The following is a 20139-nucleotide window of genomic DNA, read 5'->3' as shown; positions in this document are numbered from 1 at the left end:
ACATCAATATTTGTTGAACAATTTTCCAAAATCATTAGCATCAGTTGTTGTACAGTAAATGTATTTGGCAGTGAATAAAATTCTTTGTTCCTTTAGAAGCTGTGAACCTGCATTCAGCAGTTTCTGGCCATATGCAGTGAATTTACAGACGCGAGTCACGCGATACTCAGTTTAAATGTGTAGTGAAGTGCTGTTCCAAAACCGGACTTATTATTGACTGAATATATGAATTATGATTTACTGCAAGGCAAATGTCATCATCACTGTTTTTGTGTGTGTGTGCGTGTGTGTGTGTGTCATGAACACTGATTTTACACTGGAAATAATTAATGAAAAAGCAGAAGATAGAGCTCTCGTGCAAATCTTTCGTGCAAAAGCTTCAAAGACAACACTATTTCTTATTTGAAAAATACATGCATTTAATAATTGTTGAATTTGAGACCGTATGAAACACAGTTTTGAGTTGGAGCTATATAATGAATTGCCTCTGCAGAGATAGGTGCTTTAGTGCTAAGAATTGCAGATTGTTTTATTTTTATTCATATCTTTTTTTTTCTTTTCTTTTTTTTTTTTCTTTTTTTATATATATTTTTTAATTTGACAAATTATTGATATTAATTTAAAAGGGACATGTTCAATTTTTTTATCATATTGTTGTAAGAACCTGTCACTCACATGAGATTGCTCAATTTGCAAACAACAACAATCCAACGTTCCAATCAATTCCCGATGGACAATAGAGAAGAATAGAAGATCACAATTTCCGTTTCATGCTGACTTTAGGGATGCTGAGTAGAGGCCTTGTTTAACCAATGTGTTAAAGGTGATGCTTGCTTGACTTAGTCATTTCTTCATAAAGTAGATAAACAGAATAAAAACAAGAGCTTGAGAGATTTTGTAATAAGGAAACTGAAGAAGCAAACCACAAGAGTGATGACATACAGTCTTTAGAGAGTGTAGAAGTTTGTGTGTGGGGAACTCACAATTTTTTCACACAAACACTCCTCCAAAATCGTACCCATCCTAAAGACCCGCAGACAGACTGGCTCCTTGACTGGCCTACAATGCCTTCTCCTGTTTCTGCTGCGGAGGAGAGCTTTGGTGGAGCTCAGGATACACCAGGAAGCCCGTGAAAGTGATATACTTGGCGTGATTACTGTAAGCACCAAATCCATCCCTCTGGTGGCTGTAGAGCCAGACAGTGTCTCCATCCTGCAGTGACAACATCAGGCTCTGGCTCTGCAGGGCCTTCTCAGTGTCGCTGTCATCGTAGATCATGGTCTGTACCTCCAAATGGTTCTTCATCAGCTTCACTGACAGGGTCTTATGGGGCAGCTTACCAGCATTGAAGGAGAAGTAATAGGCTCCTGGTACACTGCATTTGAATATACCAGAGCTTAAGTTGAAGTCGTTGCCGATGTTGACAAACTCAGTGTCAAAGATGATGGGCTGGTGCTCAGGGTATCCTTGATCCACTCCCACAATACTCTGAGTGCGGCCCACTGAGAATGCAGACCTCTGGTCGTCGTCTTCCTCCTCTCCAATTCTCCCATCCTCCTCTTTTATCTCTTCATCCCTTCTCTCTTCTTTCATACTCACACCAGTGTCTTTGGTAATTGTATTTTCGTGCTCAGACAGTAAGTGATCACTGATTTTCGGTGGTTGACGGTCACTGTCATGGACTTTGTGAGTGGGCTCTTGGTAGCCGTACACATCAGGGTAGATCAGGTAACCGTTGAAGGTGGTGTAATGACCAGTGTTGCTGTAGATAGCGTAGCGAGGGTCTCCATGAAGACGAAGCCAGACAGTGTCTCCGAAATCAAGCTGCAGCATGGCGCTCTGGCTCTGCACTTTCCGCTCTTCTCCGGCGTTCTCGTCGTACACGATCGCCTGAACCTCATTGCGGTTCTTCATCAGCATGACCGACAGGTCTCGCCGTGGGAACTTCCCCACTGTGAAAGAAAAATAGTATGCGCCCGGAATCCTGCAGCGGAACAAGCCGGCCTTTGGATCGAAATCGCCACCAATGTTGACGTACACCTTGTCAAAGGTGATGACCATCTTCGGCCCTCCCTCCATGCTGCTGGTACGTGCCACAGAGAACGCGGACCGCAGCTCCACGGCGTCAGACATGCGGGCGAATGCCCATGTGGTGGTCACATGACACAGCACACACAGCAGCAGGGGCCTGGTACCAGGCAGCATTGTAACTGCAGAGGGAGCAAAGAATAATAAAAAAGCTCTGTTAATATCATTAACCGAAGCCTTTAACATAAACAAAAACTGTTGAACACTTATTTAAATGATCACATTCAGTTAAGCTTGTAAATGATAGCTGCTGCTCGTTGCCAACACACCAGCTCAAAAAAAGACCAATCAGTATGCATACAAGTGCCAGTGGGGAGGTGGGATCAAAACAGAAGAGATCAGTGTCTTCACTCTTCAGTAGATACAGCAGGATGAGAGCTGTATTATCAGACCCTCTCTATTTTCCCCTGAGATAAGTAGTAATAAGACACACACTGGATCAGCAGAACACTGGAGGTGACAGAACATTGTGAACATTTCAGATCATTTCTGCACAGCTTTCAGGGGTCCCGTCCCCAAATCCCATTGCAAATTTTCACCCCATCTTATAGTGCGTCTCATATCATGGCGAACATTACAAGACGACTACAAACACATGTGGGTATTAAAATGGATTTCTGAAGCATTTTTATTTAAATCAACCCCATTTGTTGTGATTCATCAAATGATTCATATTAACCCTCATGTGGTGTTCAAAACCCTATAACACCTGTGGTGTTCCCGGTCAAAAATGACCGGCCTATAAAAAATAGCTTATAAGTCACTCATTATCCCATATTTTCACCCAATCTTGGATTCAATCTTTTTGTCAACTTGTTCTCTTTCAATTAGGACTGGTTTTATATTTCTGTTTGCATCTGATTAATCGGGGGCCTCATTTGTCTGAGAGTAGGCATCTCATTTTTTTAGTAAAAAACAAATCATTTATGAGTAAATTTGGAAATATGAAAAAAAAAAAAAAAAAAAATGGCTACTGTTGATCACACTAGTCTACTCTAATGTTTCACCAGGAATTTTGTTTTGAAACTTTTGTTTTGTAAAAAATATGGCACATAGTCACACTTGTGGTGTTCCCGGTCAAAAATGACCGGCCTATAAAAAATAGCTTATAAATCACTCATTATACCATATTTTCACCCAATCTTGGATTCAATCTTTTTGTCAACTTGTTCTCTTTCAATTAGGACTGGTTTTATATTTCTGTTTGCATCTGATTAATCGTGGGCCTCATTTGTCTGAGAGTAGGCATCTCATTTTTTGAGTAAAAAACAAATAATTTATGAGTAAATTTGGAAATATGAAAAGTAAATATGAAAAAAATGGCTACTGTTAATCACACTAGTCTACTCTAATGTTTCACAAGGAATTTTGTTTTGAAACTTTTGTTTTGTAAAAAATATGGCACATAGTCACACTTGTGGTGTTCCCGGTCAAAAATGACCGGCCTATAAAAAATAGTTTATAAATCACTCATAATACCATATTTTCACCCAATCTTGGATTCAATCTTTTTGTCAACTTGTTCTCTTTCAATTAGGACTGGTTTTATATTTCTGTTTGCATCTGATTAGTCGTGGGCCTCATTTATCTGAGAGTAGGCATGGTCAAAAATGGTCACAATGGCCGACCATTGAAAGTGAATGGGAGAGACTGAAAATAACAGAACAATTTAGTTTTCAGGAGCATGTTCATTATTTTCATGTACACATATGAGCATGTGTGCTTGCAAACATCGAGCCCTTGGACCTGTGCATGTATCGATACATTTATACACACGCTACCCAGACACACACGTTAAAACACACAAACTTTTTAAAATATTACACACATTCTTTTCCACAGAGAGAAATTTGATCCTACCCTAACCTGCATCTAATATACATTTATCCATCTGATATTACCACACACACACACACACACACACACACACACACACACACACACACACAGGCCGTGATCAGATTTTTGACTCAGAAACTAGTGAGGAGGAGGAAATTCAGGATGCATCTTGCAGTGAAGATGTTTCTGAAGAGGAAGGCACCACTGAATCGGCTACGGAGCTTGAAACAACTGATGAGGAGCAGTCTTCCAGTGATGAGGGCCCAGCTGAGGTTACCGTTTCATTCTGGTCAAAAGATGGAACTTTGTCCTGGCCTTCATCCCCACCTATGAGGCAAGGCAGGTTTTCTTCTGAAGGCCTTCCTCTTCAGAAACATCTTCACTGCAAGATGCATCCTGCATGTCCTCCTCCTCACTAGTTTCTGAGTCAAAAATCTGATGAATAACATCATGTGCAGAGAGCTGTTTTGCATTGTGCTGCCACAAATGAATGACAAGCAAGGTGCTGTGAGGCATTTTATATATGCCTGTGCTATCACATGATGTATATTTGTAAATATTGTCTAGTTCTGTGTGAGAACCTCACAGTTCCAAAACAAAATGTCATAATATTTTGTCTGAAAGCTGTGATGAAACAAGACCATGAAAGAAAGATTCTTTTGAAGCCGGGTCACTGCAGTCATGGCCAGTTTGTGTGTGTGTGTGTGTGTGTGTGGTAATGTCAGATGGATAAATGTATACTAGATGCAGGTTAGGGTAGGATCAAATTTCTCTCTGTGGAAAATAATGTGTGTAATACTCAAAAAAGTTTGTGTGTTTTAACGTGTGTGTGTCTGGGTAGCGTGTGTATAAATGTATCGATACATGCACAGGTCCAAGGGCTCGATGTTTGCAAGCACAAATGCTCATATGTGTACATGAAAATAATGAACATGCTCCTGAAAACTAAATTGTTCTGTTATTTTCAGTCTCTCCCATTCACTTTCAATGGTCGGCCATTGTGACCATTTTTGACCATGCCTACTCTCAGATAAATGAGGCCCACGATTAATCAGATGCAAACAGAAATATAAAACCAGTCCTAATTGAAAGAGAACAAGTTGACAAAAAGATTGAATCCAAGATTGGGTGAAAATATGGTATTATGAGTGATTTATAAACTATTTTTTGTAGGCCGGTCATTTTTGACCGGGAACACCACAAGTGTGACTATGTGCCATATTTTTTACAAAACAAAAGTTTCAAAACAAAATTCCTTGTGAAACATTAGAGTAGACTAGTGTGATTAACAGTAGCCATTTTTTTCATATTTTCTTTTCATATTTCCAAATTTACTCATAAATTATTTGTTTTTTACTCAAAAAATGAGATGCCTACTCTCAGACAAATGAGGCCCACGATTAATCAGATGCAAACAGAAATATAAAACCAGTCCTAATTGAAAGAGAACAAGTTGACAAAAAGATTGAATCCAAGATTGGGTGAAAATATGGTATAATGAGTGATTTATAAGCTATTTTTTATAGGCCGGTCATTTTTGACCGGGAACACCACAAGTGTGACTATGTGCCATATTTTTTACAAAACAAAAGTTTCAAAACAAAATTCCTGGTGAAACATTAGAGTAGACTAGTGTAATCAACAGTAGCCATTTTTTTCATTTTTTTTTTTCATATTTCCAAATTTACTCATAAATTATTTGTTTTTTACTCAAAAAATGAGATGCCTACTTTCAGACAAATGAGGCCCACGATTAATCAGATGCAAACAGAAATATAAAACCAGTCCTAATTGAAAGAGAAGAAGTTGACAAAAAGATTGAATCCAAGATTGGGTGAAAATATGGTATAATGAGTGACTTATAAGCTATTTTTTATAGGCCGGTCATTTTTGACCGGGAACACCACAAGTGTAACAAGGTAACAAAACTCCCACAAAAAAATAAGAAAATTTTCAAAAAACCCCTGAGATTTAGTTAAACCGTTTGGGAACAAAGTCACTAAGTTTCAGTCCAAAGCGATAACATTAACTAGTATTTTCGGGAAAAAGAAAATCTTCTCCGGGTCAAATTGACCCGAACACCACATGAGGGTTAAATGCTAAGAAGGGGTGGATAGTGGTTGTTATAGATATGCACATAAACTGCAAAGCAAAAAAGGCTGCATTAAGCACCTCATATTGTGACGCAGATACCGCCGGCCCTCCATTCGCTGAACTATACGGCCCATAAGAGCATGTGCCTGAGGGGAGAGCAGTGTCTGTATATGGGACATTGCAGGACACCTGGTGACTATTAGGTCTAAACGCTACAGTTAAATAGCCTTCATAACGTTTCTCCCTCTGTGAAACAAGTTCAACAGTGTCCCAGAGATCCATTAGCAACACAGCCAGACTGCCTCTTTCCCTGTTTTACTGGAACAACCATCCCCCACAATCTCCGATGCTATATCTCCATATTTCATTCTTTTTAATAGGCTTTAAGACACAGATTATACTGTTGGCGGTGCCTCCTGCATGAATTAAGACATGAAACCTTAAAGCAGCCGTTTGATTTGATGATGGATGGAACTCATCATACCTCTGCCACATCGAAATATGAATAAAATTGCAAAGAGGTTTTTGCTCTTAATGAGATCTCCTGAGATGCCAGAGAAGTTGGACTTCTCTTTCACGGATGGAACACTGAGCTAAGCCATGATACAAATAGAGTGCCCGTTTTCTGTTTGGTATTTGAACAGTTTAAGAATATTCAAATAAAACGCATGAGTAAATCACCATGTGTATGTGGTTATGTTAAGATTTTCAAAAAATAGTATCGTCTTAGCAGCCCTAAAAACAATTATCTAGATTCTAGCCCATAAGAAGCATGTTTTAAGAAAACTGTATATGATTGTGATCGACATCCTTCATCCGTTTTAAACTAAATGGCTTAGTATGTAAATCATTCATGAAATATTCTCGCAACATTTACTACTGATTCCATACTTGTTTAACATTTTTAATGTTAGTTACAGGATATTAAATTTGCTGGCGGGTTAAGTAACAACAAGAAAATAATGTTTTCCTCCTGTTGTTTGATCTCTATTTTTGGTTGAGTGATGCTTTCATGCCCTAACAATCTGAACACAGGGGAGGGAGACATCAATATTTGTCAATGCCTTTCTTATGTTTTCAGCTACACCTTTTTTCTCACCGAATGCTGAACTGCAATGTCCTTTGAGAACACGAGGAGTAAACCCTTCAGCTCAGTGAAGCAAAAACACAAAATGTCTATGCAACAATGAGAACCAAAATCCCTAAAAATTCATTTTATTTCATGTCAAGATTCCCCCCTATTTTTGCTTATGTACAAATACTATTTGTATGATTTTGTTTGGCTTATTTGAAACATGGCCACTTCCAGGTCCAAACCCGTTTTCAGCTGGTTATGCTTTGTTAACTTGAGTTTACTTGAGTACTTGTAAAATAACAATAATAATGTAAAACAACCTACGCAGGTCAACTACTTACAGGCTTATTAATTAACACGTGGGTCTTGATTAGCAAATAATTACATCTTTAAAAGTGTAATTAGATTACTATACCAATTCTCTCTAAAAAGTATTGCATTAATTACTTTCTAAATCCCATTTCAACCCCAGTTAAACAATACAAGAATAGACATGAAACTGCTCTTGTAATCATTTCAAATAAATCATATAATTGTATAAATTATATTTAAAGGGAGAAGATTGCATTAAAAACAAACATTTTAACGTTATTAGTTGGGAGTACTCTGGGTTCGGGCCAAATTCCAAATTGCCTCCGGACAGCAACTGTGTACATATGTGGCCTGAAAAATACCAAGCATAGAAAGAAAGCATTGGGATATATACAAAATGCAATTCAGGCATTTTGAAAAATGGCCTGAAAAACAAGATTTACAGTTGTATATACTGTATATATCCAAATGCTTTCTTTCTATGCTTGGTATTTTAATGATCAGACATCTTTCTTTATCTGTTTTGTTCAGTCACCATGAAATTGAAACTGACTGTTTTTACTATAAACGATTTATACGTGCACATAATTCTTTTTAAATGAACGTGACTTTGTTATCTTTAATCAAAAACATTAACTTCTCCCTCACAAAGACATCTCTTTTCCCTGATGAAGTGAGCACTGACGTAAAAATCCTTCCCCTCCAGCAACCCATTACTCACATGAGATCGCAACAATTAGCAAATGACAATGATCCAATCAATTACTGATGGACAAAATCAATTACTCAATTCTCATTCAAGAATCCATTTTTACAGATATATGCCACAATAGAGAAGAAAAACTAACAAATTCTGTGGCTTAAAACACATGCAGTGACCAAGTGTAAATACCCACCATGTCACAGAGATTGCACTACAGCACTAATTTGTAAATATACACACAGACATCAATGGATGTTTCTCTATGGACTGATACGGTGGCCTGTAGCATTCACAAAGCTTTTGCTGAGAGAGGCAATACATTATTGATAATCCAGCCAGTGGATACAGTTGCTCTTTTCACAGGAAACACTAACATCCATAAACAGGAGCACTAAAGTGATTCAAAGCTAAATGTGATTGCAGGTAAAGAGGAGTGGACACACTTGGCCTCAGTTTGCTTGTGAAACTCCACTCAGCAAGTGAAGGGCAGTGTGTGTGTGTGTGTGACACGACTGGTGTTTAATGAAGGTCTGTGGAGTATCGGCATACACTGAAGAGCACAGCGCCTGTGACCATGTGCTCCAGGGCCCAGTTATCTCCTCTCTCTTTCTCTCTCCCTTTACCTAACAGCCTTTGGTACCACACTCTGATACTGCCACTTCCACTGAACCATTCAGCCAAAGCCGCACACACACACCCTCTATTCTGACAGCACACTCTAAATCTCAAACACACGCAATCAAAATACAGCAGTCTTTACCGGCGTGTTGGATATAGGTGCAGGAGATGAGAGGGAAAAAGAAAAGGATACAGTTTTATGAGTCAACAACAGAAGTAGAACAGGACAGAGATAAAAGACAACCATTTAAATATTGGGACGATGACAGTCACAATGTAATGAGGGCCTCAACCCGACAGCTGGTGTCTCAAGAAACTCCCAGCGATAGACAGTATCAGTCATTCTCCACATTTATAGCATTCCATTAGACTAATAAGTGGTTGTAAATTAAACTACTAACAATTTGAATATTTTTCATGCTTCAATATTTCACGGTGTAATCTGCAGCAGTCAAGATGAATAAAGTTGGGTAATGGCGCAGCTCCCCTGCTGCTCTATTTGTGTGTATGTAATCTGTTATCTGTGACATGGGTAATGGCCCAGCATACAAACAACCTGCTGCCTGACACAACACCTCTTCTGTTAGACTAGGATGAAATACATCATGCACAGCATATCATTAAAAAACATAAATAATAATGGCGCTCACTAAGACTATGATCTTGTAATTCATCTCAATGCCACAAGCAAATAATAATAATAATAATAATTTGCTCACTCTCCTTAACACCACCTCAAATAAATACAGCACACTTGAACACTTGAGAAGGTTGAAAATATTTACAGTAATTTTATAGAGCTAAGAAATTAGTCAATAAATACATATGCTACATCATGTATCGTTGTAAGCACAATAATGTTTACAGACTGTGTGCTTTGACTCTCCGCACATACAATTAAACATGCTGTGGATATTATTTAAAGCGGATTAGTGTTTTCATTTACAGTGATTCTTGCACAATAAAACAGTAACGTGAAGGTGTGAATACAAGCGCATATGTGCTCCAGTTTGAATTCTGCCATGGAAACGTGCAATTCCCTTCCTCTGTTATAACCTAAGATCTATAAATAGGTAAAACGACATTTATTGGGAAGTCAGATAGTAATTTCATACAATTTTAATGAGTTTGTCTGTGTAAATATTCACTTTGACCGGACAGCAGGCAGTTTCTGATTCAGCACACACACATATGCGCAAGCTGAATGGGTTTTTAGTGTCTTCGGGGATATCTCCCTGGCAGTGCAGATCCGTATCAGATCACTATCAGCAACAAAGAGCCTCTCTCTGTCTCTCCCTCGCTCACGCTGTCCCGAGGTGATGTGCATATGAGCGTATGACCTGGCTTTGTTAGGACCAACCCCACGTGTGCTGTTTTCAAAGCGTTCAGCCAAAGGTTAACCTCTGTTACGGCTCTGCTCTCTGCTACGTTGTTAAACAATAGCAACGTCAGCATTAGATAGAACCAGAGAGCATCATCACAGTAAATCAATCCCCCTTCTCTCATATGGGTATAAAATGACAGGGACAAACCAGGACAACTGCAGCACAGAGAGGTCCAAGACCGATCGTATAAGTTTCCACCTCTGATTGAGGGTTTACGCCGTTCAGATAAAAGACGAATACGAAACGGTGGGGTGCGATTGCCACTGCATCACAAGATAGAGAGATAAAGAGAGACCACATCCTCATGCTGTTGTCCTTACCTGTGCGTTTGGATCTGCAGGAAGCGGTCTTGAAGTTCTCTCGGAGGAATGAATGAAAGAGTGTCTCTTTCTCTTTTTCTTTCTCTCCCTTTATTCTTTTCTTCTCTCTCTTGCTTCCTCTGTGTGTCGGCTCTCAACCTGCTGCTGATGTCTGGTGCAGCACACACCCACACATTCATACACTCACACTCACACACACACTCACTCTCCAATACAGTCATTGGAGGATTTAAGAGCAATCGGGGTGCTGCAAGCTGATTGGGGGGCTCTGGAGCAGACGAATGAACGGCCATTCTGGAAGGACTATCAATAGGGAGACTCCAGGGGGTGTTGTCTCTGTGTACATGAGCAAACACCTGTTTAAGAGCAAGCCAAACTGGACACGATGAAAAATTTTGTGAATATGCATGTATTTACATGCACTCACTCAATATGAAAATGAATGGATTCAATAATCCTACATATGTGCATTTTCTCACAAGACCCCTAAGTTCAATGGCAGACTGTAGTACACACAGGCTTTAGTTTTGACACAACAATTGTGGTAATTTCACACCTCTGCACATAATCATAGTCATCACTCAAGACTCAAGAGTCCCTCAGGAGAGACATTTTGCACCGCTTGAGAGACTGATTTGGTTTGCTATTCCACTTTTATTTATTGTTTGCAATCATATATTTGTTTTTGTTTTTTACTTTAAACACAAATGACCAATCTGTTTTGGTCTCTGCGTTTGTATCTCTCTCTCTCTCTCTCTCTCTCTCTCTCTCTCTCTCTCTCTCTCTCTCTCTCTCTCTCTCTCTCTCTCTCTCTCTCTCTCTCTCTCTCTCTCTCTCTCTCTCTCTCTCTCTCTCTCTCTCTCTCTCTCTCTCTCTCTCTCTCTCTGCAGGCACCATATGGACTGGTCTATGTTCCTGTTCCCAGCAGTCCCTCCCCATCCTGATCATTCTGGCACTGAGCAGATTAATCTGTTTCCATAACATTCATTCTGGCCCTCTCTCATTGTTTGCCATGATGAATGCTTGTATCAAGTTTCTGGAAGATGAGCATTTGGGACAATAATAGCTATATTTAGTTATTATACAGTAAGGTCTACTCACGTAATTGATTTGAAGGTGTTCATTCAGATGTGAAATTGAATCGTCCCCTTGTAAAGTGCAAAAGCCGCTCAAGTTTGGAGGATTTCTATGACTTTCACATGGGTCATGTGGAGAGATGAGCTCTCTCTCTCTCTCTCTCTCTCTCTCTCTCTCTCTCTCTCTCTCTCTCTCTCTCTCTCTCTCTCTCTCTCTCTTTCCTCCTGTGACTCAGTGCTGCTTGAAATGAGCATCTGAAGAAAACAGGTTGCTCAAACCCCTCGACAAGCGGACCCATCCGTGAAGACTAAACTGAAATGCTATTATGATGAAAGACTCCTTTCTAAACTTCAGTCGCAGGCGCTTTAAAGCTCCTTGGCCATCATGGCTGCCTGGTCTGAGCTCTTAATTGAACTATTTCACTGCTGCAACAGGTGTTTATACAGCGATATCATTCTAGCTGTCAAATGCAGAGTTCATTCACCCTGATCCAGTTTTATCTGTGAGCTACACTGACAATAATGCAAAACTGTCATAATGATTTGTTTTAATTAAATCAGTAAATATATCTTGGTCAAATCCAAGCAATGTTCTTTAATACTCAACAAGACTTCTTAAGTGCCTGATGTCTTTGATGCCCTGCTTTGAGGAATGGCGGTTATTTTTAGGTCAGACACTCACTCTAAAGACAAACTCACATTTTGGAATACAGCCAGGCCTTGAAAGATTGGTAAGAGTAAACATATTCGGCTGCAAAGGAAGGGCTCAAGCAAAAGACTCAGTTGAGCTCTAAGTTCCCCCCTAGACTACTCAAAGTTAAACATGAAGGTGGATTTGGAAGGGTGCAGAAGAAGAAGGGGGGGGGGGGGATCTTAATAATGGCTCTTTGCTTACAAGAATAATACATAAACTGAATAAAATAAAATACTAAATTAATTATTACTTATAATTGTCAAATAAAAAATATGATTATTATTGTACATCATTTCCTTTTTTTATTACATTGTAAGTTAAAGTTTGATATTCATATAACGATTCTAAAGCTGATAAAGTACAAAAATAAATAACATGACTTCCTACTTCTTACTGGACAAAATACCTTACACAAAACCAAATGTCATGAGGAGCTATGTGACACCTTTTGGTTCACAAGGTGACTTCTAGAGCAAGTTGTAATTGGTTTAATCAAGAGGAAAACACAAACTGTTGTTTTGCTTATTAGCATAGCTAGCAGTGCTACATGAGCATGGCAGAGGAAGTTAACTGAGCAACATGAAATCAGTAATACATCCCTTCAATTTCACGCTCAGACCATGACAAGCTGCTCTGGAAGGAGAGGTGCCAAACCTCATGCCTCAAGGCAGCAATCCGTGACAAACAAATGTGTCTGTGCATTTGTGTTTGTGTATCATGTAGGGAGTGAGTGACAGAGAGGGAATTTTTCTTTGACAGATCTCTCCAGTTACGGGGATTAGATGGAACAAATTTCCTGAGCTCCAGTTTCCTACCATCCTCTCTCTGACTGCTCATTTTTCTCGATCTCCTTAAAATAACACATTCAAAGAGAGAGGGAATGACTGAGATAGCTAGCAAGAAAGAAATAGAATAAATAGATGTCCTCAAGCTTAATCTACAGTCCACCAAAACTCTCACCTCACCCAACCTCTATCTCTCCCCCTTTCTTTCTCACCCCATCAGTTTATCACTTCAAGCAGGGTGACTGTGTGTCCTATTTAATGTGTTTTGTGCCTCGTTTCTGTTAAGATGTGTGGAATTTTCTTTGTCTGTCAGGGGGAATGTTATTTATTTGATTTATGGCTATTTATACATCTTTAACTGAAGGAATTGTGAACAAACTTTGCAGGTTAGAGAATCGGAAAAAAACCCAACCTTTTTGAATACTTTCAACAATACACCATTTAATAAAGCAAGGCCCCTTGGGTGTCCCTAGAACCTAGTTTGAAAACCCCTGTTATATAGAGCACCTGAATATGAGTTCATTTTGTGAAGGCACAATCTCTAAATCCAACCACACTTATTTACATGAAAATTCATGAAAAAAACATGGTTTTAGTGTAGTCTGGTACTGTTTATATTTCTAGGGTCCAGTAAATATGGATCAAGGTGTATTAGACACAAGCTTTTGCAATTTGAGATGGTTAACATGCTCCATCTGTTTAGAAACAAATTGTCTAAAATGTATCCAGGGTCAGACTCAACAACGTGCCTCAGATGTAGCAGACCTGAGTCATATGTTCTGGGGATGCCCTAGATTAACAACATTCTGGACAGACATTTTCAGAACATTGTGATTTATATGCAACAAAGATCTTGATCCCTGTGACTTCAATCTCCGGTGTAGTGCCAGAAGAAATGCAGCTAACAACCAATCAGATAGAGCTCATAGCCTTCTTTGGGGTGTGTCTGTTTATGTGTCAGGATGTGGAATATGTATGTGTCTCTGTGTGGTAGTTAATGTTGCATCACAAGGAAAGTAATACAAATATTTGTATAATAAATATGGATCAAAGTGCAATCAATAATGGAGAATATTATTTATTACACATTACCATCCTAAACACTCACATGGATTATTTTCATTGTGCACTGTAAAAATAATATTGTTGGTTTAACAAAAAAAAAAACATAAGTTACCTGTTGCCTTCAAATTTTTAGTTCATTGAAATAAAAAAATGAGTTAATACAATGAAGGAGATTGGTTTAATAAACAGAAACTCAAAATATTATGTTCATTTGACAAAAGATAAAAAGTTGTGATAACAAATCATGACAATAATTTTTACAGTGTGTTTAATATGATTTGGATTGTTCACAGAAATGTGTATCTTCACATCTCACAATCAGAACTACTGATGCTATAGATCAGAGCAAAGACACCTCCAACTAGGCCAGGAAATCTTATTGATGTGTTCATGGGGAGTACTAAAAACAAGTGCCCTCCAAAAAATCTAATCAACGGCTTCCTAACCAAAGAGAAATGAATAGAGGAGGAGACTTAGGGGACTCACGATTGTTATGAGCATTTGTTTGAGTCTTGATCTGGTGTTCTCACTGATAAACCGCCATCTGCCACAAAGTGAGAGACCAAGGGAGAGCGAGCAAGAGAGCGCAAAAGATCAGAGAGAGAGGGAGGTAGCTTATCCAGTCCACAGGAGGATTTCTCAAACCCATTCTCACCTCCTGAGGAGCAGATGGGGGAGGAAGAGGGACAGTTTTGGATGAACTGGAACACACTGTTGTCTAGGAGGAGCTGCTAAAGACACGGCAGAGGATAATTAAGAACCATGGATGATATTCTGTGATATTTGCTCTATTTAAGGAGAAGCAAATGAAAAAGAGAATGTGCTCTTTGTATATAAAAATCTGTGGTGCATGTGTGTTCATTCATTTTCCGGTAGATGAGATTAAATAGGTCATGAGATTTTGTGTGCACATTTCATCGTCTGACCTATTTTTGTCAGTAAATTGTTCATTACTCTGAAACATTTGCAAATCAAAGCATTAAATCAAAACTATCCTGCTTCTCAGTTTCTATCCACACTTATTAATAGGAAGAATAATTATTCAATCATTATAAAATTAAATTTGTACAATTATTCAACCTAGTGGATAATGCCATAACAAAGAGCCAGCACACTCATTAAAAACTTAAAGGAATAGTTCACCCAAAAATGAAAATCCTGACATCATTTACTGTCGTTCTTAACCTGTCTTCATTTCTTTCTTTTGTGGAACATAAAAGACAATATTTTGAGAATTGTTTTTATGTCCATACAGTGGAAGTCAATGGTACCCAAAACGACATAGTTTTCTTCAAAATATCTTCTTTTATGTTCTGCAGATGAAAGAAAGTCATACAGGTTTGCAATGACATGAAGGTGAGTAAATGACATTTTTTGTGTGTACTCCCCCTTTCACAACATCATTACACAGGGATCACTCAAACGTGGAGGATGTTTTGTTTTTGATTAAAATTTCCCAGATGCTGTTCATAATTGGGCTTAGGTTAGGTCAGCTGTTTAGCATTGTGAGTGATGTGAGTTTAGACAAGGAAATCCCTCTTTTACTACCAACATTATATCGCAATCTAAGATGATATCATCCCATTTGTAAATGTATATATCACTTTGAAGGGAGAATTCATCTCTCATCGCTCCTGTACGTGTGCTGTTGCTAAGAGACCAGCAGTCTGCCACATACCACCTCATGCATCCCCCGCGTGCATTTGTTTCACACCCTCTGCCAGGAGAGGGAACTGTACCTTTCTTTCGCACAACACACAGAATCTCATCTTATAGACTAATCATACCGTTCAATTCTCACAAAGAAACATTCTCTGACTTACATGCATTCTAAAACTGTGATGTCATTTTCTGAAATTCAAAAAATGAATAAAAATAAATCCCTATGCTCAAACAATGAGAAAAAAATATATATTTTCACAGCAAAATTAAAAATTATCCTTTCGAAATACATAATTTATGTAATCTATTCATAAAGTGGTTCTGCTGAAGACACTGTGATGTGGGCACCTAATTCAGCAGGACCCTTAAAGGTTGTATCAGCGAGTTCAGGCCCAAACATAAATGCTCACATTCATCTAATCTTTCCTAACGATCCGCTAGCTGCCTGCCCCATCTTTGCATCTTTGTTTTTGTGTGCAGATCTCAGAGCCTAGGCTGCCTACAGAGACGCGTTTTTTTGACAGCCTGCTTATGGGGCGGGCAGCTAGCGGATCGTTAGGAAAGATTAAATGAATGTGATCATTTATGTTTGGGCCTGAAATCGCTGATACAACCTTTAAGTGACCTCAGTGTATTTTATTTTTTTAAAATGAATTTTCTGCAATTTCTTCGGAACTATGTGGAACAATGTTTTTCACACAGTGGAAAACACTTGCCTCATACTCTGTTGTGTGCTCTTCTGGAGAAACATCATCTAAACACGTAACCTTAATACCCCGTCAGATGGTGTGTGAAATTTAACGAAACGTGTCAAAATACTAGAGTGGATTTAATTGTAGATTTCTCCTATTTTGTGCAAGAATAATTTTTCAAATATAAGTAGTGACAATATCACTCATTATTTTGAATCTGAGAACAGTGTATTGGTTTTCTATTGACAGCATGAAAGAGGATTTCTCTAGGAAAATGGTAAACCAACCTGAAGTATCATCAAGAGGACAGCCATAGTCTCAATAAGATTTTTATAAAAACAAGAAAAAATTGCGCATCGAGGGTACAAATTGACCGCATAGGGGGTGCTCGTTTTAGGTGCACCTAAAATGACAAATGGGACACCCTACGGTCTCACGTACTTAGCGGACACACGCACGCGGCAGCCATTGTAACGGTAGAGATCCACTTTTGCGACACGACCGCCGTGTGGTGTCGCGACGCCTCCCCACATTTGTACTTTGATGGGCGTTCCTCAAGTTTACCGCTATGGGCGTGGTTTTGAGCCAGCTCTTACTTCCATATGCTCTACTTCTATTGGATAGTCGCGTCGCGTTCAACGGAATTCATTTGCATAAAGATGGGCATCGGCCAGCTTTTTGACGGGCAGCATTTTTCCAAATGAAGCGCCGCCTTCCCGGGATGCTTTGCGGGCGCGTTAAAGTCGTGTGACATCACCCATAGGAATAAAGCGAAGCGCGGCGTGACAGAAGTGCGACAAAAGTGCAACAAAAATGCTGCGCGTCAAAAAGCTGGCCGCTGCCCATCTTTATGCAAATAAATTCCGTTGAACGCGACGCGACTATCCAATAGAAGTAGAGCATATGGAGACGGGGGGAAGTCTCTCGCAGGTCCTCTGTTCTAGACTGGCCGCTGGCTCAAAACCACGCCCATAGCGGTAAACTTGAGGAACGCCCATTAAAGTACAAATGTGGGGAGGCGTCGCGACACCACACGACGGTCGTGTCGCAAAAGTGAATCTCTACCGTTACAATGGCTGCCGCGTGCGTGTGTCCGCTAAGTACGTGAGACCGTAGGGTGTCCCATTTGTCATTTTAGGTGCACCTAAAATGAGCACCCCCTATGCTGTCAATTTGCACCCTCGATACGCAATTTTTTCTTGTGTTTATAAAAATCTTATTGAGATGTGTCGCAAAAGTGGATCTCTACCGTCTGTCCACAAGACCGAACATGCAGAATGTGCCATTTGGGACAGGGCCTTTATGAACACTCGCAGTCTTCCTCTGAGTCCGCACCTTCGTGACGTAACGCCACTTTGGCTGTCAGGAAGAAGTCTGCTGCGGAGCTCGCTTCAGTGCTGGCTCGGCAAAAGTGTGCATCGAGGGCGCAAAATCGTCCGCAAATACCCATCTGAAACCTAAAATGACAAATGGGACATCCTACGGTCTCATGGACTTAACGGACACGCGCACGGCACACGACAGCCATTGTTAGTCCCAAGACCGAAAGTGCATATAAAGTGTTCCATTTGGGACAGGGCTATCACGTTTTACCAACATAATGGGACACGGTAAATTGATTGACGGTCTCCCTTAAAGGGATAGTTCACCCAAAAATTAAAATTATGTCATTAACACAGTTTTAGAGTTTTCTGTCCCTCCATTGAAAATGTATACACGGTATACTGTCCTTGTCCAGAAAGGAAATAGAGACATTCAAAGTAGTCTATGTGACATCAGTGGGTTAGTTAGAATTTTTTAAAGCATCGAAAATACATTTTGGTCCAAAAATAACAAAAACTATGACTTTATTCAGCATTGTATTCTCTTCCAGTTCTGTTGTCAATCCGCGTTCAGTGACGCTGATGACGTAAGACGCTGCTGACGTGTTATCTTGTGCGAAAGAGCTTTGTTCACAGTCTGAGGGAGACGCACGCTGTAAACAAAGCAATCTTTGCAAACATGTCTAAGGATTTCGACACAGAGGAAGACTTGCATTTTTTTGCCCAGCCATATTTATTTGAACCCAAATACACGGACGCACCAGATACACGTCAGCAGCATCTTACGTCATCAGCGTCACTGCGGACTCGTGAACGCGGATTGACAACAGAACCGGTAGACAATACAATGCTGAATAAAGTTGTAGTTTTTGTTTATTTTTGGACCAAAATGTATTTTCTATGCTTCAAAAATTCTAACTAACCCACTGATGTCACATGGACTACTTTGAAGATGTCTCTATTTCCTTTATATTTCCAATGGATACTCCACTAGACCATGCCCAGGAGGAGGCCATGCCTCTAGTGGAGTGAGCTCTGATGCCTATGGGGCATTCCTGTCCCCTAGAAGCATTCCTGGCCCCTGACTGATGCTAAGACTAGCAGTAATGCAGTTTTGAGCGAGAGAGGTTTTAATTCGGCCGATTGTAGCAGCTCGAATGGAGGCCCTTTGAGGGCCCTGAAGACCGTTGATAGGTCCCAGGAGGGCACTGTAGGGGGGCGTGGAGGGTTAAGTCTCCTTGCTCCCCTTAGGAAGCGGACAATTATGTCACTTTTCCCTATCGCCTGACTGGCCACTGGAAAATGGAAGGCTGCGATGGCTTCCACATAGACTTTGAGCGTGGATGGGCTACGGCCCACATCCACCAGCTCTTGGAGAAATGAAAGTATCAGAGATACTTCACATAAAGTAGGGTTCTGGTTCCTGGTTGAGCACCAGCCGGAGAACACAGACCACTTAAGAGCATAGAGGGGTCTCGGAGACAGAGCTCTAACCTAGTTGATTGTGCTCAGGACTCTCGCTGGGAGGTCCGCAAGCTCCTGTCAAGAAGCCACACATGAAGGGCCCATAGTTTGGGACGGGGGTGCCAAATTGTCCTGTTCGCCTGGGAAAGAAGGTCTTCCCTCAGGGGTATTGGCCACAGGGCCGCTGTGAGCAGCTAAGTCAACTCAGGGAACCAAGGCTGGTTCCGCCAGAGGGGGGCCACAAGTAGGACTGTGTGTCTGCCCTCCCTGATCCTTTTTATGACCTGAGGGAGGAGCGTGACCGGAGGAAAAGGATACAGGGGAAGGCTGAGCCATTCATGGGCCAGCGCATCCCTGTCCTTCGAGAAAAATATTGGGCAGTGAGAGTTGTCTTCGGAGAAGAAGAGGTCGACCTCTGCCCGCCAGAAAACATCCCAGATCATTTGAACCGTTTGGGGATGGAGGGTCCATTGAAGAGACCAGTGAAGGAAATAGGTGAGTCAAGGAAGGCGGTTCTATCCGTGTCCTTGATCTCCGTCAAGTTTAACCATAAGGGGCGCTCCAGCACCACTAAACTGGCCATGGCCCTTGCAATGGCCCTCGCGGTGGCTTTTGTGGCACGTAGGGCCAGGTCTGTAGCGCTACGGACGTCGCGAAAAGCTTCTGGGTCTGGTCCAGACTCGTCCATGGACCGGAGAAGCTTGGCTTGGAACATCTGGAGGACCGCCATCGAATGGAGGGCGGAGCCTGCCTGACCAGAGGACGTGTAAGCCCTGCCAGCGAGGGATGAAGTTGTCCTGCAGGGCTTGGATGGATGACTCCTCTCCACTGCTCGTGATTGGCAGCTTCAAGTCGACCTTGGAAGAGAGCTTAAGTTTCCAGGCAACATCACAGCCACTTCTCTCCGCCCGGACATGGTGTTAACATCTGAATCTACTAAGCAAG

The 20139-nt window shown here is 40.5% G+C and overlaps 1 protein-coding gene across 1 annotated transcript; it reads right to left on the bottom strand.

Annotated features, from left to right (window-relative positions):
• Positions 1 to 976: 976 nt before the first annotated feature.
• c1qtnf4 (C1q and TNF related 4) lies at positions 977 to 10639 on the bottom strand. Its single transcript, XM_056233839.1, has 2 exons — positions 10435 to 10639; positions 977 to 2210 (listed from the first exon to the last, which is right to left on the bottom strand). The coding sequence occupies exon 2, from the start codon at positions 2203 to 2205 to the stop codon at positions 1060 to 1062; it is 1146 nt and encodes a 381-aa protein (XP_056089814.1). The 5' UTR covers positions 2206 to 2210; positions 10435 to 10639; the 3' UTR covers positions 977 to 1059.
• Positions 10640 to 20139: the final 9500 nt, after the last annotated feature.

This window comes from Rhinichthys klamathensis, unplaced genomic scaffold (assembly GCF_029890125.1).
Source record: "Rhinichthys klamathensis goyatoka isolate OS25496 unplaced genomic scaffold, OSU_Roscu_1.1 h1tg000378l_1, whole genome shotgun sequence".
NCBI classification, from domain to species: Eukaryota; Metazoa; Chordata; class Actinopteri; order Cypriniformes; family Leuciscidae; genus Rhinichthys; species Rhinichthys klamathensis.
Note: the sequence above shows the minus strand (reverse complement) of the source record. Positions and strands in the feature narration are given on the sequence as shown.

Bases quoted from the DNA above. Each gene is read 5' to 3' on its own strand.
- c1qtnf4 (XM_056233839.1), bottom strand. From the start codon at position 2,205: ATGCTGCCTGGTACCAGGCCCCTGCTGCTGTGTGTGCTGTGTCATGTG.